We start from the raw sequence: 23714 nt of genomic DNA, 5'->3' as shown, positions 1-23714 counted from the left end.
CAGTTAAGAACAAATTCTTATTTTCAATGACAGCCTAGGAACATTGGGTTAACTGCCTGTTCAGGGACAGAACGACAGATTTGTACCTTGTCAGCTCGGGGATTTGAACTTGCAACCTTTCGGTTACTGCCGCCCAATAATAGAGTTATAGTAAGCAATATGGTCCAGTAACAGCTTCGTTTTACAAAGTAAAGCGTAAAAGAGAAGATCAACCCGCAAGGCGCGCAGGTCAAATGAATTGCCGTAAACACATGCGCCAACACTTGATAAATAGTACATAACACAAATATAAAGAATAAAGAAATATTTGTGGAAATGTATGAAAACAGGATAAATGTATTGATTGTACGGGAGACTGTATTGTGCCCTTACCCATACCTTTACCTTTACACAGGAATCAATCTCCTCTTATCTCCTCCATTATGCTCCGATATCACAGTCGGCTTCGGTGCCTTGTGTGAGCAAGACCCAAAAAGAAATCAGTTGCACTGCACACAGTTATTATGGGCCTTGTTTCCGTGTACACCTGCCGACCTGGCAGTGTTTCTTCTCTTCTCTCCTGGGTGAGCTGTGGTGCACGGGGAGAATGATGCTTTCCCTGTTAGACCTGTTCAGTCTCTCAGTCTTCTGAGGCTCAAAGTCAACATCAGAATCACAGGAAGTCCCCACAATGTCATCCATTTTCAGGTTTCAGGCTCAATATCTGATCCTCCATCCGACTCCAGCTCATCCAAATTCTGTAACATCTGCTATGCTTGTAAGCATCTATTTGTTTGGTTTGGCTTGCAATTGTGACCTACACACGTTGTACATTGTACTTAGTATCTGATTTGAATCTCTCCGAGGGGAGATTAAATACCATTTCCAGCCTTTCTAAATAAAAAAATGAGACTGCCCCAAATTAGTCATAATTACACTATTGTTCTAAAATCAATAACCTTCTTCATCCCACTTATCATTCAGATCATACAAATTCAATTGTGAAGTCATGTGCACAAATGTCAGTTTCTATCATTCCTACATCCAATTCATTCAGTGTGGAGAGAGACACATTATAAACTGGGTACCAATGTCCTAAAGTTCATTTGCCTTGAGCCCTTAACGTAGTACTAGGTGGAAGAAACAGGTTAACGGCCTTTAAATACCTTTCTGTTTGTGATAAAGAAATTCTGACAACTGAACAATGTTAAATCTGAATATTTAGGAAGAGTCAGGGAAGGAGCAGGACGTTGTTTTCAAAATGGCAGATTTGTTTACAAAATCAAACGTCAGTGGCCGTTGGCCTATGGCGGTTTTATTGTTAAAGATATGACAGACAATACTTCCAGGTATTATGTTTAAAAAATGTAACAGTTGCTCTGCATCTTCATTTGTTGTCAACAACATGAAAAAATAAATGCTTTTCCTTGTTTTCTCATTTCCAGCTGCTTTTCATTGGAAACGAGGGACACTTCCACCTGTCTTCTAAACACTGCCCATCTGATATTATGTACACTACCATTCAAAGGTTTGGGGTCACGTAGACATTTTCTTGTTTTCGAAAGAAAAGCACTTTTTTTGTCCATTAAAATAACATCAAATTGATCAGAAATACAGCATAAACATTGTTAATTTTGTAAATGACAGTTTTTTTATGGAATATGTACATAGGTGTAAAGAGGCCCATTATCAGCAACTATCACTCCTGTATTCCAATGGCACGTTGTGTTAGTTTATCCATGTTTATCATTTTAAAAGGATAATTGATCATTAGAAAACCCTCTTGTAATTATGCTAGCACAGCTAAAAACTGTTGTACTGATTAAAGAAGCAATAAATCTGGTCGTCTTTAGACTAGTTGAGTATCTGGAGCATCAGCATTTGTGGGTTCGATTACAGGCTCAAAATGGCCAGAAAAAATACCTTTCTTCTGAAATTCGTCAGTCTATTCTTGTTCTGAGAAATGAAGGCTATTCTATGCGAGAAATTGCCAAGAAACTGAAGAAATCATACAACTCATTGTACTACTCTCTTCATAGAACAGTGCAAACTGGCTCAAACCAGAATATAAAGAGGAGTGGGAGGCCCCGGTGCACAACTGAGCAAGAGGACAAGTACATTAGAGTGTCTAAAAGTATCAAAAGTAAAAGTATAAAGCATTTCAAATTCCTTATATTAATCTTGCTTTTTAGCCAGGGGCACACTCCAACACTCAGACATCATTTACAAACGAAGCATGAGTTTCGTGAGTCTGCCAGATCAGAGGCAGTAGGGAGGAACATGAATGATTTCTTGGTAAGTGTGTGATTTAGAACGTTTCCTGTCCTGTTAAGCCTTCAAAATGTACTTTTGGGTGTCAGGGAAAATGTATGGAGTAGAAAGTACATAATTTTCTTTAGGAATGTAGTGAAGTTAAAGTAAAAGTTGACCAAAATATAAATAGTAAAGTACAGATACCCCAAAAACTGCTTAAGTAGTACTTTTATGTATTTTTACTTAAGTACTTTACACCACTGTTCAGTTGGTGCGCCTATTCCAGCTGTTGGGAATAGTTGACTGTGTATTTCACTCAACAGTCTGGTCTACTGCACTCAATCCAACATCCTGATAAAAACAACTCCAACATGTTTTCTCTCAACTGAAAAAACATGTCCTGGGTACATTTTCATCTGGATGTTGAGTTGAGCACACTTCACAAAATTCTGCCTTTCTCTTGTTTTTAAATGTCCACCAACCCTCAAAGGCATTTCCCATGATAAACAATGAACAGACAATCTTTATGGGATGAACCACTGAGAGGGAGAGATGGAAAAAGAGAGGAAGGAGCCATTCAGGTCATTAGGTCACAGTGGTGGGCACGTCAGTGGAGCGCAACACCACCATCTGTTCATGTGCCGATTTTGTTGTTTTTGGTTCCTATGGGGGTCTTTGCTCTTTGACATTTGTCCTGTAAACCCCCTCCATCACATCCCCTCCTCACTCTCTAAGTCCACAACAAGAGGGAGGAGAGGAAATTGGGGAATGAGGGACTGAGGTAACGAGAGGGGAGAGAAAGGAGTGGGAGGATTGGGATGATGGGTGGACACAGTGGGGGGGTGGAGGGAAGACAGGAAGTGGAGCGCTAATCAAAGGCAGGCCACGCCGTGTGGAACCTTTCCCACAGAGCACTGCCGACCCATGTTTCCCACAGAGCACTGCCGACCCATGTTTCCCACAGAGCATGGCCAACCCATGTTTCCAACAGAGCACTGCCGACCCATGTTTCCCACAGAGCTGAAGGGCTGCCCTGCCCCTGGCCCTTGTCCCCGCGCCACAAAAATGTGTCCCCACAAAAATGTGTCCCCACAGAACCAATGTTCCCATGGAATGCCACTGTGCAAAGCCCTGTGACTCATTTCTTCAGAACAGATGACATGATCTCCCAAATTGGAATTTCAGACCTACCGAAATATTCCCTCTCTCTCTTAAACTTAGTTTTCTCACTGTCTCTCACTGTGTCTCTCACTGTCCCTCAATGTGTGTCTGTCTCTCACTGTGTCTCTCTGAATATCACTGTGTCTATCTGTATCTCTCTCTCTGTCTGTCTGTCTCTCACTGTGTGTCTCTCTATCTCCGTGTGTCTCTCTGTCTATCTCTGTGTGTGTCTCTTTGTATATTTCTCTCTCTGTCTTTGTCTCTCCATGTCTATCTCTGTCTCTCTCTGTCTGTATCTGTGTCTCTCTCTGTGTCTCTCTATGTCTATATCTCTCTATATCTCTCTCTTTCTCTGTGTATCTCTGTCTTTCTCCCTTTCCTCTCACTTTCTCATCCTTTCACTCTCCTCTCTCCTCTCCTCTCTCCTCTCCTCTCCTCTCCTCTCCTCTCCTCTCCTCTCCTCTCCTCTCCTCTCCTCTCCTCTCCTCTCCTCTCCTCTCCTCTCCTCTCCTCTCCTCTCCTCTCCTCTCCTCTCCTCTCCTCTCCTCTCCTCTCCCTCCCCTCCCCTCCCTCCCCTCTCCTTCTCTTCTCCTCCTCTCCACTCTCTCTCTCTTCTCTCTCTTCTCTTCTCTTCTCTTCTCTTTCTCTTCTCTTCTCTTCTCTTCTCTTCTCTTCTCTTCTCTTCTCTTCTCTTCTCTCTCTCTCTCTCCTCTCCTCTCCTCTCCTGGGTTGTGGTGGCTGTGTGCCTTCATGTCTCTATCCCACCCTCCAAACCCCACCATCCCTCTGTCCCTCAGCTCTAGGCTCCTTTTACCCCACTCCCCGCTGCCTCTGAAGGGCTCTCTAGGGCCTGCTCAGGGCGCCTCTCTCCCCTCTCCCTGTCTCCAAATGAGCAGCCTATGATGGGGCTGGCAGTGGGTCAAACCCCAGGCCCCCTGCAGCTGTCAGGGGCTCCCAGCGTAACCACAGCCACAGCTACTTCGTCCTTAGAAGGGCCTGCTGAAGGGAAACTCTCTCTCACACACACACATATACATAGGCACAAGCATTTCGCTACACCCGCAAAAACATCTGCTAAATATGGGTATGTGACCAATAAAATGTGATTTGATAAATACAGAGGAGCAAGCGGCAAGTGAACACACACACAGACGCAGACGATGGATATGGCACCATCAATTCTATTCACAAATAACATTACGTTTGTACAGACATACCAGCAGACACAAAATTCACAGGTCTCTCTCTCTCTATTTCTCTATTTCTCTCTCTCTCTCTCTCTCTCTCTCTCTCTCTCTCTCTCTCTCTCTCTCACACACACACACACACACACACACACACACACACACACACACACACACACACACACACACACACACACACACACACACACACACACACACACACACACACACACACACACACACACACACACACACACACACACACACACACACACACACACACACACACGTTATATAATGCTGTAAGCAGTGGCCCACAGCTGTGATAAACACTGTACTGAACTGAGACACTTGCTGGGATATTCTTGCAAGCCAATATCTTTGTAAATGAAGACAACATATCCAGGCGGAAGGGAAGGTGCTTGTGTGTGTGTGTGTGTGTGTGCATATCTGTGTGTTTGTGTGTGTGTGTCTCACTGCAGAATCCAACGTTTGTCCGTAAACGTCACATTTCTAAGCTTAAGTTTAGGCATTCATTCTGAATGGTTAAGGTAAGGGTTAAGTTTAAGGTAAGGGTTCAGGTAAGGGTTAAGGTAAGGGTTAAGGTAAGAGTTAAGGTAAGGGTTAAGGTAAGGGTTCAGGTAAGGGTTAAGGTAAGGGTTAAGGTTAAGGTAAGGGTTCAGGTAAGTGTTAAGGTAAGGGTTAGGGTTAAGGTAAGGGTTCAGGTAAGGGTTAAGGTAAGGGTTCAGGTAAGGGTTAAGGTAAGGGTTAAGGTTAAGGTAAGGGTTCAGGTAAGGGTTCAGGTAAGGGTTAAGGTAAGAGTTAAGGTAAGAGTTAAGGTAAGAGTTAAGGTAAGGGTTAAGGTAAGAGTTCAGGTAAGGGTTAAGGTAAGAGTTAACCTGTTGGTACTAGGGGGCAGTATTTTCATTTTTGGAAAAATAACGTTCCCAAATTAAACAGGATATTTTGTCAGGACAAGATGCTAGAATATGCATATAATTGACAGCTTAGGATAGAAAACACTCTAACGTTTCCAAAACTGTAAAAATATTGTCTGTGAGTATAACAGAACTGATGTTACAGGCGAAAGCCTGAGAAAAATCCAATCCGGAAGTGACTCATCATTTGAAAGGCCTGCGTTCCGATGCGTCCCTATTGAGCTGTGAATGCCCTATCAACCAGATTACGTGTCTACAGCATTGTCACGTAGTTTTACGCATTTATGTTGAAGAATACCCGTACGCGGCTTCATTGCGCAAGTGGTCACCTGATGCTCACAGAGAAATTCTCGCGTAAAATACAGAGGTAGCCATTATTCCAATCGCTTCTACTGAGAAACCAATTGTCCGGTTGATATATTATCGAATAGATATTTGAAAAACACCTTGAGGATTGATTATAAACAACGTTTGCCAAATTTCTGTCGATATTATGGAGCTAATTTGGAATATTTTTTGGCGTTGTCATGACCGCAATTTCCGGTCGATTTCTCAGCCAAACGTGAAGAACAAACGGAGCTATTTCGCCTACAAAAATAATGTTTTGGGAAAATATGAACTTTGGCTATCTACCTGGGAGTCTCGTGAGTGAAAACATCCGTCGTTCATCAAAGGTAAACGATTTAATTTGATTGCTTTTCTGATTTTCGTGACAAGGTTGCCTGCTGCTAGCAAGCCATAATGCTATGCTAGGCTATCGATAAACTTACAAAAATGCTTGTCTAGCTTTGGCTGTAAAGCATATTTTGAAAATCTGAGATGACAGGGTGATTAACAAAAGGCTAAGCTGTGTTCCAATATATTTCACTTGTGATTTTCATGAATAGGAATATTTTCTAGGAAGATTTATGTGTCACTAGAGGTTTTAAGGTAAGGGTTAAGGTAAGGGTTCAGGTAAGGTTTAACCTCTTGCGACGAGCAAACCCGTATCCAGGAGCGTAATCATAGCCTCAAACGCATTAGCATAACGCAGCGGACATAAATACCCCTAGAAACTTTTCCTATTCATGAAAATCGCAAATGAAATGAAATAAATATATTCAAACACAAGCTTAGCCTTTTGTTAACAACACTGTCATCTCAGATTTTCAAAATATGCATTACAGCCAACGCTAGACAAGCATTTGTGTCAGTTTATTATGGCATAATGTTATGCTAGGCTCTGCTGGCAGCAGGCAACATTTTCACAAAAATAAGAAAAGTAACCAAATTAAATAATTTACCTTTGAAGAACTTCAGATGCTTTCACTCAGGAGACTCCCAGTTAGATAGCAAATGTTCCTTTTTTCCAAAAATATTATTTTTGTAGGCGAAATAGCTCCCATTTCTTCATCATGCTTGGCTGAGAAATCGACCGAAAAATGCTACTACTATAACGCCAAACTTTTTTCAAAATTAGCTACATAATATCGACAGAAACACGGCAAACGTTGTTTAGGATCCATCCTCAAGGTGTTTTTCACAAATATATTCGATAATATATCTGTCGAGGCAATTGGTTTCTCATAAGAAGCGATTGGAAAAATGGCTACCTCAGTATTTTACGCAAGATTTTCTGCGGGAGACACCATGTGACCACATGCTATATATGGTCCCTTACAGCCATTCTTCAATAGAAATGCCTAAAAAGACGTCACAATGCTGTAGACACCTTGGGGAATGCGTGGAAAATGTAAGCTCATTCGTAGCTCATTCACAGCCATATAAGGAGTCATTGGCATGAGGCGGTTTAAAAAAATGCGGCACTTCTTGATTGGATTTTTATCTGGGTTTCGCTGTAACATCAGTTCTGTTGCACTCACAGACAATATCTTTGCAGTTTTGGAAAAGTCAGAGTGTTTTCTTTCCAAAGCTGTCAATTATATGCATAGTCGAGCATCTTTTCATGACAAAATATCTTGTTTAAAACGGGAACGTTTTTCATCCCAAAATTTTAATAGCGCCACCTAGTCGCAAGAAGTTAAAATAGGCAGAAGGCATCAGGTCGTCCCTCAGGGCCCGGCCATCTGGGAAGTCAACAAGTTTCCAGGACACATCGTTTCCGCGATATAACATTTTTTAAAAATGGACTTTTTCCTGCTGTTCCCTGAAAATTCCACCAGATGGAGACTGGCTAAATATGGCAAATGGACATTTCATCACCAAATGGACATGGCCATTTCTCGGAAACGGAACAGACTTTGAAGGCGAAATTCAGTGAGCACAGGGGTAGCCAAATGTACTTTTAGCCCCAAAACAAGATGGCGTCAAGGCCACAACCCTCTTTGAGTTCATGTGGAATTAAAGGTCAAAAACGGTAATACAGCGCTAATTTGACCGCCTCACATCAAAGTACATAAGCCTAGGGTGTAAGGCTTAATAGAAGCAGACATTTATCTATAGTACTTTACGAGAAATCGTACAATGTCCATTTTGTGATGGTTAAAAAAAGTGTTGTTTTTTTTCTTCAAAATGTTATAGATCCAGTTGAGGCGTGTTAAGGTGAATCCGTTAAGCTAAGGGTTAATGTTTGGTATAGGGTTAAAACAAACCAAAAATATGCAAGTGCCTAGAACTGGGATTGAACACGCGACTCTCAGAGTTGGAGCTTCCAGTTTATGCCCATCCACCATCCTCATCCACAGCGTCCTAGCTACATCCACCATCCCCATCCTTAGCACTATAGCAACATCCACCATCCCTGTACGACAGCCCCCTTTCAACATCCACCATCCCCGTCCACAACGCCCTAGCAACTTCCACCATCCCCGTCCCAAACGCCCAAGAAACATCACCCACCCCCTTCCATAGCGCCATAGCAACATCCACCATCCCTGTACGACAGAGCCCTTGCAACATCCATCATCCCCGTCCACAGTGCCCTAGCAACATCCTGGCATACTTGATGGTAATAGTGCTCACCGTTGCCCCTAGTGGCCAGTTTTGAAGTAATCTCAGGACGTCCTGCTTACCTAGGCAGACATTGAATTACCCAGTAATGCTGAATGCCAGTCGAGACAGTCTTGTGAGTACTGCCAATGCCAGCAATGTTTATTATAATGATTGCATATTCACTGGATGAACAGTGTTTGTGTGTATATTCCAGTCCAGTGGATTACAGGCTCCATGCAATCACTGGGGAATAGTGTGGCTGTATAGCCATCTGTTATGGAGGGCCCTTGTGCTGTACTTTTACTCACAACTACACACACCCGCCCTCCCCATAGCCGAGACCTCATCTCACCCTGCCACCCTCCAGGGGGGATGGGCATGTGGGGGTGATTGGACGTGTCAAGGCCCTGTGCCCTGCAGTATTGAGTGCTGTGTCTCAGGCTAAGACAATTCTGTGCTACTCTTCAGCCCCCTCTGCCCTCCGGTCTCCTAATTCTGCCTGGGTGATGCATGTCCCCTTGCCCTGGGTCGGGCTGCTGGCTGCCTGCCTGCCTGCTTGCCTGCATAGGGAGAGGAAAGGAAGAAAGAGGGATGGAGCAAGAGAGGGAAAGAGAGGGGATGATTTATTTAGCTGGAGCTTTTGTTTATTTGTGCTTATCTGCGGTGGCCTGCTGCACTCCTGTCGAGGCAGAGTGTGTGTTTGTGCTTGTGTGTGTCAGCCCCCCCCAATGGTTCCATGGCTGCAGCAGTAAATTGCAGCGTGGCGGACAGGCTCCTTACAACTGATGTAGAACAGCTAGGAGTGCTGAGATCTGCATTTCTGCCAATGACAACAACGGTGTGTGTGTGTGTGTGTGTGTGTGTGTGTGTGTGTGTGTGTGTGTGTGTGTGTGTGTGTGTGTGTGTGTGTGTGTGTGTGTGTGTGTGTGTGTGTGTGTGCGTGTGTGTGTGTCTGGGTAGAGTCGGGTCAAAATAATTGTCGCCTTTGATAAAATGAGCAAAAAAGACTGGATAATAATCATATTTTTTTACATTTGTTTTTATAAATAGTTTTTAGTATAAAATAATAACATAATATAATGCACTCATTTGTTGTGAATACAATATAGTTCAGTATTTGTATTATATTTTATTTTATACAGTCTTTTCTGCTCTTCTTTATCAACTGAGTCAATACTTATAGACCTGATTTTGGTGATATGTCTGTGTCTGGGTTCATGTCTGTGTCTGGGTGCATGTCTGTGTCTGGGTTCATGTCTGTGTCTGGGTGCATGTCTGTGTCTGGGTTCATGGCTGTGTCTGGGTTCATGTCTGTGTCTGGGTTCATGTCTGTGTCTAGGTGCATGTCTGGGTTCATGTCTGTGTCTGGGTTCATGTCTGTGTCTGGGTGCATGTCTGTGTCTGGGTGCATGTCTGTGTCTGGGTGCATGTCTGTGTCTGGTTTCATGTCTGTGTCTGGGTGCATGTCTGTGACGGAATGGACAGGCCTACAGGTTCTCTGGTAAAGGTCATACATGCTGCATAATGTAATTGAGTACAGAGGACAGGGTTGGAGCCAACTCGTAAAGCGGCAATTGAAAAAATAATAAAACACGATCCCCACTCCTGTTTCGGTAAAAAGCATATGGATGTGGCTGATAGACAGAGCTATGGATGCAAAGACTTACCATCCAGGATATCAACATTGTAGTTTTATGCTTTGTGTTGAGGCTATGCAGTGTTTGTTACAGTGACTTTGTTTGCAAATAATGGAGTAAAACAAGATTATATTTGTAGTTCTGATGGGGTATGACAGTTGAACTAAGCTCATGAGGCATTTAGAAGTTATATTCTTCAAGAAGCAATGGGTACATATCATTCATTTATAAGTCAAAAAATGAATATAGCAACTGCAGATTGCCTCTTTTATTAAAGTACACTTGTCTACCCTACACTAGCCAGCACAAGGACACTGGCTCAAGCAATACAAATCAATGAGCCAAACTTGGCAATGCCAGACCAATGCTGATTCACCGCTTGCAAAAAGTTTGGATCCGCTGATTACCAGACCAATGGATCTGATACTTTGAATAAATCACTCAGAGCATCAAGTTGAAGGGAGAAATGGATTACGTTGTTAGAATATACTGTACAGCTCATTTGTTAGAAGTAACCAGAGTTTTTTCAGAGCTTTATAGTCTGGTTTTGTTTTACCACCTCCTTTTGTGGCGAGATAAGAAAATTTACAGACCTTAGGATTGATGCATAGTTTCATACTCAGGGTGATAACAAAGCATGAAAGGAGTATATAGTGGCTATTTACCATAGGTCTAGTGAGCCATTCACCCACTTGCCCCTTCTCTCTCTGAGAAAACAACCAATCAATTTGAGATGGTGGTAAAGTTTTGTGCATAAACCCCACCCCCTATCCCAGATAACCCACCAAATAGACCATAAACCCCACCCCCTATCCCATAAACCCCACCCCCTGTCCCAGTAAATCTAGCTCTACACAACTTCTTTCCTCTCTCTTTCTCTCTTCCTGTCTATCCTTCCCTCCTCTCTCTCTCTATCTCTCTCTCTACCCTTCCCTCCTTTCTCTCTCTCTCTCTCTACCCTTTCCTCAACTCTATCTTTCTCTACCCTTCCCTCATCTTTCTCTCTTTCTCAAACCTGAGACTTACTAAATAAGTCCATACCACACCAATTGAGTTGATTATTTTACGTATCTACTAACAAGTTAAACTTATAATATAAGCTACACATACACAAGCACAGTCTAGGCAATTGAACTTAGTACAATGAAACTGGTCCCTAGCGGGCCAACACAATATGACACGTGTTACACAAAATAGGGATTTCGAAAGAGAGAGTACACGAGAGAAAAGCACTCCTGGGTACATTTGTAAACTATGCTTAGTTTAGCCCTAAACTTGCCCCGAACTGCCGCTCTTATGGGTCAGACTATAATGATGTAATTACGTGTCGAAGGTCTCCGATGGGATATCTCCTCGAGGACAGAATTCCCACTTCTCCTCTGATGGCGACACTTCTGTTGTTACCGGGTGTAACTCTCTGATTGTCCACACGATGTCAGTGTTCTTTTTCTTAGTGGTCTGTTTCCTCGCCCTTATTCTGAAAGAGGGGTCTTCTGAGGACGGCTAATCAGTCATATAGGTGGTTCCAGCGTGGGAATGAAAGCAGTGTAGACACACGATTCCTTGGAGAGAATAACCTGGTGGTCCTGCTTGAATTCATCCTCTTAGACACAACTACTCATCCGTAGCATTGATTGTTTAAAGGTTCCTTTGTCTTCTTCAATCTCGTGTTGTGTTTTGGGGTTGCTGACTACTCAGTCTTTGGCTGCAGCGCTTGGTCACCAAGTCTGAAATGTTAATTCTTAACTCACATGTTTTATACCATCGGGTCAGAAATGGGCGTTTCTGCCTGTAGGGCAAGTTTTCTGGGCGTAACTAGTTATGAGGCAAGGTCTGGATTTTACTCAGATCAAATTTAGACTACTAACTTCACATTTCATCTTTACAAAAACATTCTCTTTGATCTGGACATTTTCCACACAGCATACAGTATGCAAACATCAGGTACATATTGTGAAAACTCTTCAAGTTACAATGTTTTTGTTATAACATCGTCATTCATCTTTTTATAACATAACAAAAACAACATTAATTTTCATATTACATCTATCGTCGTTACTACCATTTTGGCTGTTGAAACATATTGTCCAACAGTCCATTTATTGCATGTTGTTGTTCTGAGGTAGGTTCTCCATAGGCCCATCTGCCACGGCCGTTGAAAGAAGTAGACCAAAGTGCAGTGTGGTGAGCGTACATTTCCCTTTTATTTTAGTAAATGTCACCACAAAACAACAAACAAAAAACAACTGTGAAGCTTACAGGGCTATAGTGCCACTAACAAAGAGAACTACCCACACTGGAAGGAGGGAAAAAGGGCTACCTAAGTATGATTCCCAATCAGAGACAACGATAGAAAGCTGTCCCTGATTGAGAAGCACACCCGGTCAAAACATAGAAATAAAAAAACATGGAAAACAAATCATAGAATGCCCACCCCACATCACACCCTGACCTAACCAAATAGAGTAATAAAAAAGCTCTCTAAGGTCAGGGCGTGACACCATCAAACATTCCATTCCTCCATACTGAAGGGATTTTTTCTGCTGCTTTAATATGTACAATGGCGTGAGGTGTCATAAAAAAAACCTCCTCCATACCTCTGGATCTCTCCCTCGCTGGTGGTTGTGAGAGATGTCTCTGCAGGATTATGGTCCACAGTAATCTGACATGAACAGGCCAGTCATGACAGGAGTTGATCAAAATTGGGTCTGTTTTCAAATTCTTTGTGGATCTGTGTAATCTGAAGGAAATAAGTGTCTCTAATATGGTCATACATTTGGCAGGAGGTTAGGAAGTGCAGTTCAGTTTCCACCTAATTTTGTGGGCAGCGTGCACTGAGTCTGTACATAGTCAATGCATCCTTAAGTTTGGGTCAGTCACAGTGGTCAGGTATTCTGCAACTGTGTCCTGTCTGTTTAGGGCTAAATAGCATTCTAGTTTCCACAGTTTTTTTTGTTAATTCTTTCCAATGTGTCAAGAAATTATATTTTTGTTTTCTCATGATTTGGTTGGGTCTAATTGTGTTGCTGTCCTGAGGCTCTCTGGAGTCTGTTTGTGTTTGTGAACAGAGCCTCAGTGTTACGGTTTTCTAGGTGTGAAGGATAGTCGGACCAAAATGCAGCGTGTAGATTGCGATCCATGTTTAATGAACAACGTGAAACACGAATAAACACAAAACACTACAAAACAAAGAACGTAACGAAAACCGAAACAGCCTATACTTGTGTAGATAAATAAAGAGATAGGAACAACGACACTAAGGACAATCACCCACGACAAACTCAAAGAATATGGCTGCCTAAATATGGTTCCCAACCAGAGACAACGATAAACACCTGCCTCTGATTGAGAACCACTCCAGACAGCCATAGACATTGCTAGATAACCCCACTAGCTACAATCCCAATACATACACACCAAAACCCCAAGACAAAACACACCACAATACAAAAATCCCATGCCACACCCTGGCTTGACCTGGCGGATCCATCCAGAAGGCGAGGTGGCCAGCCACCACTAACATTGAGTGGCTACTGCCAACACACTGTCAATGACACTGACTCTACTCCAGCCACTTTAATCATGGGAATTGATGGGAAATGATGTAAATATATCACTAGACTGGCAGATCCTCAAGGCCATCAGACTGTTAAACAGCCGACCACTAACATTAGTATACTGCCAACCCACTGCCGACTGGCAGTTCTGGCAGATCCCGGCTGACTGGCGGATCTGGAAGAGTCTGGTTGACTGGCAGATCTGGAAGAGTCTGGTTGACTGGCAGATCTGGAAGAGTCTGGTTGACTGGCAGATCTGGAAGAGTCTGGCTGACTGGCGGATCTGGAAGAGTCTGGCTGACTGGCGGATCTGGAAGAGTCTGGCTGACTGGCGGATCTGGAAGAGTCTGGCTGACTGGCAGATCTGGAAGAGTCTGGCCGACTGGCGGATCCTTGCAGACTGACAGCTCTGGCTGCTCCATGCAGACTGACAGCTCTGGCTGCTCCATGCAGGCTGGCAGCTCTGGCTGCTCCATGCAGACTGACAGCTCTGGCTGCTCTATGCAGACTGACAGCTCTGGCTGCTCCATGCCGGCTGGCAGCTCTGGCTTCTCCATGCAGGCTGGCAGCTCTGGCTGCTCCGAACAGGCGGGAGACTCCGGCAGCGCAGGAGAGGAGAGAGGCTCTGGCTGCGCTGAACAGGCAGGAGACTCCAGCAGCGCTGTAGAGGAGAAAGGCTCTGGCTGCGCTGAACAGGCGGGAGACTCCAGCAGCGCTGTAGAGGAGAAAGGCTCCGGCAGCCCTGAACAGACGGGAGACTCCGGCAGCGCAGGAGAGGAGAAAGGCTCCGGCAGCGCTGGAGAGGCGAGGCGCACTGTAGGCCTGATGCGTGGTGCTGGTACTGGTGGTACTGAACCGAGAACACGCACAGGAAGCCTGGTGCGGGGAGCTGCTACCGGAGGGCTGGAGTGTGGAGGTGGCACAGGATGGGCTAGACCGTGAAGGCGTACTGGAGATCTTGAGAGCAGTGCTGGCACAGGACGTGCAAGGCTAGAGATGTGCACAGGAGGTCTGGTGCGTGAGGCTGGCACCAACTTCACCAGCCGACTAACACGCACCTCAGGACGAGTATGGAGCGCTAACCCAGGTGCCATGAAATCCCGACACGTTCCGTCGGGCGAATTCCATGCAAAAAGCACCAACACAGCACCAACACAGCAACTCCCTCCATTGGTTCTGGTCTCATCTCTCTCCAATTTCCCCATTAACTCCCTTCTGACAGTCTCTGTTTCCTCATACCGGCGCCTCAGTTCCTCCAACACCGGCTCTGGTTCTGGTCTCATCCTTGGCTCCTCACCTTGGTGGTGGGTGATTCTGTTACGGTTTTCTAGGTGTGAAGGATAGTCGGACCAAAATGCAGCGTGTAGATTGCGATCCATGTTTAATGAACAACGTGAAACATGAATAAACACAAAACACTACAAAACAAAGAACGTAACGAAAACCGAAACAGCCTATACTTGTGTAGATAAATAAAGAAATAGGAACAACGAACATAAGGACAATCACCCACGACAAACTCAAAGAATATGGCTGCCTAAATATGGTTCCCAACCAGAGACAACGATAAACACCTGAATCTGATTGAGAACCACTCCAGACAGCCATAGACTTTGCTAGATAACCCCACTAGCTACAATCCCAATACATACACACCAAAACCCCAAGACAAAACACACCACAATACAAAAACCCTATGCCACACCCAGGCCTGACCCAATACATGAAGAAAAACACAAAATACTTAGACCAGGGCGTGACACTCAGGACCAGCTTGCTTAGAGGACTCTTCTCCAGGTTCATCTCTCTGTAGGTGATGGCTTTGTTATGTAAGGTTTGGGAATCGTTTCCTTTTAGGTGGTTGTAGAATTTAACAGCTCTTTTCTGGATTTTGATAATTAGGGGGTATCGACCTATTTCTGCTCTGCATGCATTATTTGGTGTTTTACGTTGTACACAGAGGATGTTTTTGCAGAGTTCTGCATGCAGAGTCTCAATTTGGTGTTTGTCCCATTTTGTGAATTATTTGTTGGTGAGCGGACCCCAGACTTCACAACCATAAAGGGCAATGGGTTCTATAACTGATTCAAGTATTTTTTGCCAGATTCTAATTGGTATGTCAAATTTTCTGATCCTTTGATAGCATAGAAGGCCCTTCCTGTCTTGTGTCTGAGCATGTTCACAGCTTTGTGGAAGTTACCTGTGTTGCTGATGTTTAAGCCAAAGTATGTATAGTTTATTTTGTGCTCTAGGGCAACGGTGCCTCGATGGAATTTGTATTTGTGGTCCTGGCAACTGGACCTTTTTTGGAACACCATTGTTTTTGTCTTACTAAGATTTACTGTCAGGGACCAGGTCTGACAGAATCTCGCTATCCCGCTCTCTCTACTATTCCCCCTCTCTCTATCTCTCCACCCTTCCCTCCTCTCTCTATCTCTCCACCCTTCCCTCCTCTATCTCTCTCTCTTTCTCTTTCTCTCTTTCACTGTCTCCACCCTCTCTCTCTCTCTCTCTCTCTCTCTCTCTCTTTCTTTCTCTATTTTCATTTCTCTCTCTCTCTGTCTCCCTCTCTCTCTCTTTCTCTATTATTCCTTACCTCTATTTCTGTCCTCTCTTTTGCTCTCTTGTCTTAATGTCTCTCTGTATACTACCTAGATGAAGCAGTATTGTATGTCATATCGCTGCCCTTCACTGGCCGTGTGCAAATATCCATACTGACGTACTAGATACTTAAACTGCATTTTATTTACTCATCGTTGCATACCATTTAGCACGTTTGGTAAAAGTATGCAGTATGCCACGGCCACAAATCAGTTGGCTCCTGATTGGCTGAGTAGGTGGGGCGGGGCCGAGTGCGGGTGGATTTTTCCAAATTCAACAGACATGTATCCCATACACCAGCCTGATAATGCTCAATTCCAATTTCATACATTTCTCTGAACTTTGAATAAAAGTTGTAGGTAGCCACGCCTACAAAACTAAAACAATCCATGTGTTCAAATGAAAAGGCCTGATTAACACCAATAACCAGCCACATCCCAGGTCCCCAGTGCCGACATGTGCAGAAATCGAAAGATGGTTTAGTATTTAGTTTAAAAGCCCTGACGAAGGCCAAGAAAACAAGAAACACCAGTGAGAAAACAGAAATCCACTATGGGTTCAAAGATGCAATACTAGTGATCATTTTAAGGAGAACAAAAACGACTTAGCCTACATTTGAACACCACCGCAGAAGCTTCCCAATTAACTTCCCTTGTTGTTGGCTTCTTGAAGAGAACTAGGGCCTTTAATTCGCAGCCCACCTCTTCCAATGCATTGTGGAAAAGTCCTGGCATCCTGGCATCATTACCATACTTCTTCTCTGAAATGTCATATACTATTAAACATACGATTTTCACATGCTAAGAATGTGCCTTGCGTGATTGTGTTGTTTTCTGCTGTTGATTTCAATAAGACACATCCCATATCTAATTGATCAGCTGTTGTCAAAACCAAAATTACTATGAATTCTGGGCATTTAAAGTACTCTATTTTCGGAATGTTGCATACAATTAAACCTTTTTTTTTTGCATACTCAACTGGCCTACTATTTAGGACGTTGTCCTGCTCTCTCTCTCTGCCTCTCTCTCTCTGCCTCTCTCTCTCTCTCTCTCTCTCTCTCTCTCTCTCTCCCTCTCTCTGCCTCTCTCTGGGTTCCTCCTTCACTGGCCTTGAGCTCTCATTGTTATTTCAGTCCATCGATTCCTCTGTGGTCTCTCTTCCGTCTCCTGAGGCCCCCCCCAACCTCGCCGGAGCCTGACCACATGCCGTCCATTCAATTCTCCTGTGTCCCCAGTCAGAAAAACAGTGCGAGAACACTCACCGATGAGGAAAAATACGAGCCCTCCTCTTTAATATCGTTAGGGCAGGGAAATATAAGTATTACATTTCTGTGTCTCCTGGTTGTTATCGTGCAATGTGCTTAAATTGGCATCTCAGAAAGGGAATGGGAGTTAGATTTTCCTGTGGTCTGAATAAGGAAACATGAGAGTCCGGCATTAATGTAGTTATCTGTAGCAAACGGATCAACAAATCCCTGTGGCATGAATTAGGATATAAAACTATTAGCCTAAAATGTGAGTTACCTGAGGAAATTTGAGGTTAACCATCAATGCTTTTTATAAGGGGAACATAGGAGTTTTATTCAAATATGTTGGATTAAGAAATATGCATACATTTATTAAACTGTACTTTCAAAGAGAGCATTCCAGATTGTTTGATTATAACGTACTGAATCCTCGACTTCAAGTAAAGTATACATTGAATAGGACTATTATGTAAAATGATGTGTTGATGTGCTAATGGGGATCTGAAAATCTTTCCAGGTGAATATCACTTTTAGAAGCCCCATGGACTTGTTAGAAGACTCGGACATATCTAGCCTTCTCCAAGGGTGTAGGTGGAGTGTCCCATATCTCCAGGCATACCATTAGTTACCTCCCCTAGTGCCAGAAGCTGTCCCTGGGTGTCTGGCTGGCTACTCCAGCATCTACAGGACAGATGGCTGGCTAGCTCGCGGAGCTCTGGGTCACTGTCCCTGAGCATTGGGCCAGCCATCTCTGAGCGTTCAGGGAGTTAGCCACTGCTGCGGTTGCTAAGAAAGCGCTCACCTCCAGGGAGACAGTGAAGAATCGAATGGGTTGTTTTTGTTGTTGTGAGAGAGGTCCAGGAAAAGAGAGCCTCACACTCCACCCTCTCTCCAGCGTGGCGGCGAGAGACTGGGGGCTCAGGGGGTTATGGAATCTCAGAAGGCGAGAGGGTCAATGTTGAGAGTGGAGATGCTAGGAGGAGTTCTCTGGGCTTTGTTATAATGCACACACACACACACACCACCCGATCTCCAGTGGTTTGAGTCGACTCTGTTTATATTGCCGTCCCGCTGGGGCGCTCTACTGGGATTGCCATGGAAACTGGGGCCCGGGTAGGGGGTACGCAGTGGGGTGTGTTTGGGGAATTGCTGCCCAGTTACCTGACAGAGCAAGAATCTCACACACACACACACACACACACACACACACACACACACACACACACACACACACACACACACACACACACACACACACACACACACACACACACACACTTTATTCTACAGTTTACTCAGAGAGTTCTGTACCCTATCTCTAAATGTAATTATATAAGTTCCCCGCAGGCTCAAACAAGGCCCGGGAAAAGAAATACATTGGAAATCGATACAAAGCAGAAATGGACCTGTGTCACCCTCTCTTAAATAAAACAGATTGATGTGTAACTCTTCAGTGAAAGCATTAATGTCTGCAAGGTCTCTTCCTACTGAACTTCACCACTTTAGTCTTTTACTAAAAAGATATCTTGTTTTTGGTGTGACATATCAGCATTCAATTTACACTGACTGAACAGCTAATTGAATACCGCTCTAAGACTTCAACGAAATACATACTTTTGAAAAGGCGTGCTTTAACTAATATAATTTTAAAGGTGTTTTAGTGACATACTTTTGGTTAATATTATGCCCCTCTGAATGTTTTAAGTCACACAGATTAGTGCTCATCTCAATTAATGAAGAGTTTAGTGGCTAAACGGTACTTTAGCCAGCCCAGGTTTGTTCAATTACAATGACTAGCATAGAAAGGATTCTATTAAGCCTAATGCAGTGAATGCTAGCTGGATTAGCATAGGTAGAGTGCTACTGGGTCCATAAAACTAGCACAGGTGCTATGTTAGCATACCCTCGATGGAGTGATTGCCTTAATGTTGTTAGCCAAGCATGAGTCATGATTTAGCAGGTCCTCTTACCTAGCTTACCTCTAGTCAGGATGAGGGGCTGAATAACTTGATGGACCGCAATCCCCATTCTGCAGAGCAGGCCAGTTTATTTTAATCCTCACCTGAGGTAGATTCAGCATACAGCCAAATCGTCTATAGACCAATCCTCATTTTACTTACTAATGTATTTTCTCCTCTCTAAATCCTCCTAGACATGCCTCCTTCCACTACTGCCAGACACTACAATGGAATGAGAAAAAAAATCCACACATATTTCACCCGTAAGAGCTGAAGGAATAGCTAGAGTGGCAATTTCGTTGGCTCCTATTGATAGCCGAAGGAGTTTTGTCGAGGATAATCACTGACTTGAAATCTATCCCGAAGGCTCCAATCTGTGCGTAGGCCATTTTGAACTGCAGTGTCTCGCTCAGCTATAATTGTGTTGTTCTACTGGAAACTACACACAGACTCTCTCTACTATTGTGAGCATCTTTTAAAACAACACAGCAATGGCAGCCATTTTGGTTAATACAAAGTCAATTGAACATTGTTTTTAGTTTCTACGTTAGTATTCTAGGTTTTGCGACTTCTTGAGTCACTTTGAATAAGAGTGTTTGCTAAATAACAAAAAAGTAAATGTAGTATTGAAAGATTTACAAAACATATATGATATTTGCTCAAAAGCAGCTCTTGCCAGGCCTTATCATGTTGATGCCGCGGTCTCTGCTGCTGTTGTTAGGGGAAAAGAGTCTACTTTATCGATGGCAGCGCTTGACCGCATGACCAACCAGCTTTTCTGTTGCTGCCACGACACGTGATAGAGGGCCTCACTCTCACTGGGGCCAGAATCAATTTCCTGTGCCAAGTAGCAAGGCTGCCTGCTACATCATCCTGCTTCTGGTTTTCAATATTTTCAATAACCCCCCATCACGACTAAACCTCTGCACCCTTTATACCTTTCCTATTGTGCCGGCCTGAGCCAGGCAATAATGTCAAAGAAAAGCTCTCACTGCTTTCATATTTATCTGCTATTTGCTGATCTTTTCTCTGGTCTGCCTCAGTCAGTCGGGGGATAAGGAAGCTGTGCCCTGCAAGTGCACTGGCCAATTAGGAGGTTTGCCTGGTCTGTATGCCTCATCCTGGGTTGTTGTCACGGCAGCCGGACAGTCTTTGATGTTGCCCTCTATTACAAGGCTAGTATTACAAGAATGGATACAGTCAGAAACAGTGGTACAAGGCTGGAAACAGCCAGAAACAGTGGTACAAGGCTGGAGACAGTCAGAAACAGTATTACAAGGCTGGATACATTCAGAAACAATATTACAAGGCTGAATACATTCAGAAACAGTATTACAAGGCTGGAGACAGTCAGAAACAGTATTACAAGGCTGAATACAGTCAGAAACAGTATTACAGGGCTGGATACAGTCAGAAAAAGTATTACAAGGCTGGATACAGTCAGAAACAGTATTACAAGGCTGGATACAGTCAGAAACAGTATTACAAGGCTGGTCATAAACAGTAGTACAAGAAAACAGTATATACAAGGCTGGATACAGTCAGAAACAGTAGTACAAGGCTGGATACAGTCAGAAACAGTATTACAAGGCTGGATACAGTCAGAAACAGTATTACAAGGCTGGATACAGTCAGAAACAGTATTACAAGGCTGAAACAGTCAGAAACAGTATTACAAGGGCTGGATACAGTGAGAAACAGTATTACAAAGCTGGAGACAGTCAGAAACAGTATTACAAGGCTGGATACAGTCAGAAAAAGTATTACAAGGCTGGATACAGTCAGAAACAGTATTACAAGGCTGGATATAGTCCAAAACAGTAGTACAAGGCTGCATACAGTCATAAACAGTAGTACAAAGCTGGATACAGTCAGAAACAGTATTACAAGGCTGGATACAGTCAGAAACAGTATTACAAGGCTGGATATAGTCCGAAACAGTATTACAGGACTGGATACAGTCAGAAACAGTATTACAAAGCTGGAGACAGTCAGAAACAGTATTACAAGGCTGGATACAGTCAGAAACAGTAGTACAACGCTGGATACAGTCAGAAACAGTAGTACAAGGCTGGATACAGTCAGAAACAGTATTACAAGGCTGGGAAAAGAGTCAGAAACAGTAGTACAAGGCTAGATACAGTCAGACACAGTAGTACAAGTCTGGAGAAAGTCAGAAACAGTATTACAAAGCTGGATACAGTCAGAAACAGTATTACAAGGCTGGATACAGTCAGAAACAGTATTACAAGGCTCAGAAAGAGTCAGAAACAATAGTACAAGGCTAGATACAGTCAGACTCAGTAGTACAAGTATAGAGGCAGTCAGAAACGGTATTACAAGGCTGGATACAGTCAGAAACAGTATTACAATGCTGGATACAGTCAGAAAAAGTATTACAAGGCTGGAGACAGTCAAAAACAGTATTACAAGGCTGAATACAGTCAAACAGTATTACAGGGCTGGATACAGTCAGAAAAAGTATTACAAGGCTGGATACAGTCAGAAACAGTATTACAAGGCTGGATATAGTCCGAAACAGTAGTACAAGGCTGCATACAGTCATAAACAGTAGTACAAGGCTAGAAACAGTCAGAAACAATATTACAAGGCTGGATACAGTCATAAACAGTAGTACAAGGCTGGTTACAGTCAGAAACAGTATTACAAGGCTGGATACAGTCAGAAACAGTATTACAAGGCTGGATACAGTCAGAAACAGTATTACAAGGCTGAATACAGTCAGAAACAGTATTACAGGGCTGGATACAGTGAGAAACAGTATTACAAAGCTGGAGACAGTCAGAAACAGTATTACAAGGCGGGATACAGTCAGAAAAAGTATTACAAGGCTGGATACAGTCAGAAACAGTATTACAAGGCTGGATATAGTCCAAAACAGTAGTACAAGGCTGCATACAGTCATAAACAGTAGTACAAGGCTAGAAACAGTCAGAAACAATATTACAAGGCTGGATACAGTCATAAACAGTAGTACAAGGCTGGTTACAGTCAGAAACAGTATTACAAGGCTGGATACAGTCATAAACAGTATTACAAGGCTGAAGTGATAGTCAGAAACAGTAGTACAAGTCTGGAGAAAGTCAGAAACAGTATTACAAGGCTGGATACAGTCAGAAACAGTAGTACAATGCTGGAAACAGTCAGACTCAGTAGTACAAGTATAGAGGCAGTCAGAAACGGTATTACAAGGCTGGATACAGTCAGAAAAAGTATTACAAGGCTGGATACAGTCAGAAACAGTATTACAAGGCTGGATATAGTCCGAAACTGTAGTACAAGGCTGCATACAGTCATAAACAGTAGTACAAGGCTAGAAACAGTCAGAAACAATATTACAAGGCTGGATACAGTCATAAACAGTATTACAAGGCTGGATACAGTCAGAAACAGTATTACAAGGCTGAAGTGATAGTCAGAAAGAGTAGTACACGTCTGGAGAAAGTCAGAAAATGTATTACAACGCTGGATACAGTCAGAAACAGTATTACAAGGCCGGATACAGTCAGAAACAGTATTACAAGGCTGGATACAGTCAGAAACAGTATTACAAGGCTGGATACAGTCAGAAACAGTATTACAAGGCTGGATACAGTCAGAAACAGTATTACAAGGTTGAAGACAGAGTCAGAAACAGTATTACAAGGCTGGATACAGTCAGAAAAAGTATTACAAGGCTGGATACAGTCAGAAACAGTATTACAAGGCTGGATATAGTCCGAAACAATAGTACAAGGCTGCATACAGTCATAAACAGTAGTACAAGGCTAGAAACAGTCAGAAACAATATTACAAGGCTGGATACATTCATAAACAGTAGTACAAGGCTGGAGAAAGTCAGAAACAGTATTACAAAGCTGGAGACAGTCAGAAACAGTATTACAAGGCTGGAAACAGTGAAACAGTAGTACAAGAAAGTCAGAAACAGTAGTACAAGTCTGGATAAAGTCAGAAACAGTATTACAAGGCTGGATACAGTTAGAAACAGTATTACAAGGCTGGATACAGTCAGAAACAGTATTACAAGGCTGGATACAGTCAGAAACAGTATTACAAGGCTGGATACAGTCAGAAACAGTATTACAAGGCTGGATCACAGTCAGAAAGTCAGTATTACAAGGCTGGATACAGTCAGAAACAGTAGTACAACGCTGGAAACAGTCAGAAACAGTAGTACAAGGCTGGATACAGTCAGACACAGTAGTACAAGTCTGGAGAAAGTCAGAAACAGTATTACAAAGCTGGATA

At 43.2% G+C, this 23714-nt stretch overlaps 1 protein-coding gene across 4 annotated transcripts in view; it reads left to right on the top strand.

The window, feature by feature from the left end:
• LOC112221132 (protocadherin-1) overlaps positions 1–23714 on the top strand; it is a 395340-nt gene that overhangs the window by 249217 nt on the left and 122409 nt on the right. The window contains exon 5 of one of the 4 annotated variants that reach the window (XM_042303248.1): positions 1425–1560. The exons of the other annotated variants lie outside the window; for them this stretch is intronic. Coding sequence (XP_042159182.1) covers positions 1425–1468 — 44 coding nt within the window. The 3' untranslated portion in view covers positions 1469–1560. Of the gene's footprint in view, positions 1–1424; positions 1561–23714 lie in introns of those variants that run through there. 4 annotated transcript variants of the gene reach the window in all.

Source organism: Oncorhynchus tshawytscha, linkage group LG21, assembly GCF_018296145.1.
Source record: "Oncorhynchus tshawytscha isolate Ot180627B linkage group LG21, Otsh_v2.0, whole genome shotgun sequence".
NCBI lineage: Eukaryota > Metazoa > Chordata > Actinopteri > Salmoniformes > Salmonidae > Oncorhynchus > Oncorhynchus tshawytscha.
This window is presented reverse-complemented; position numbering and strand designations above follow the sequence as displayed.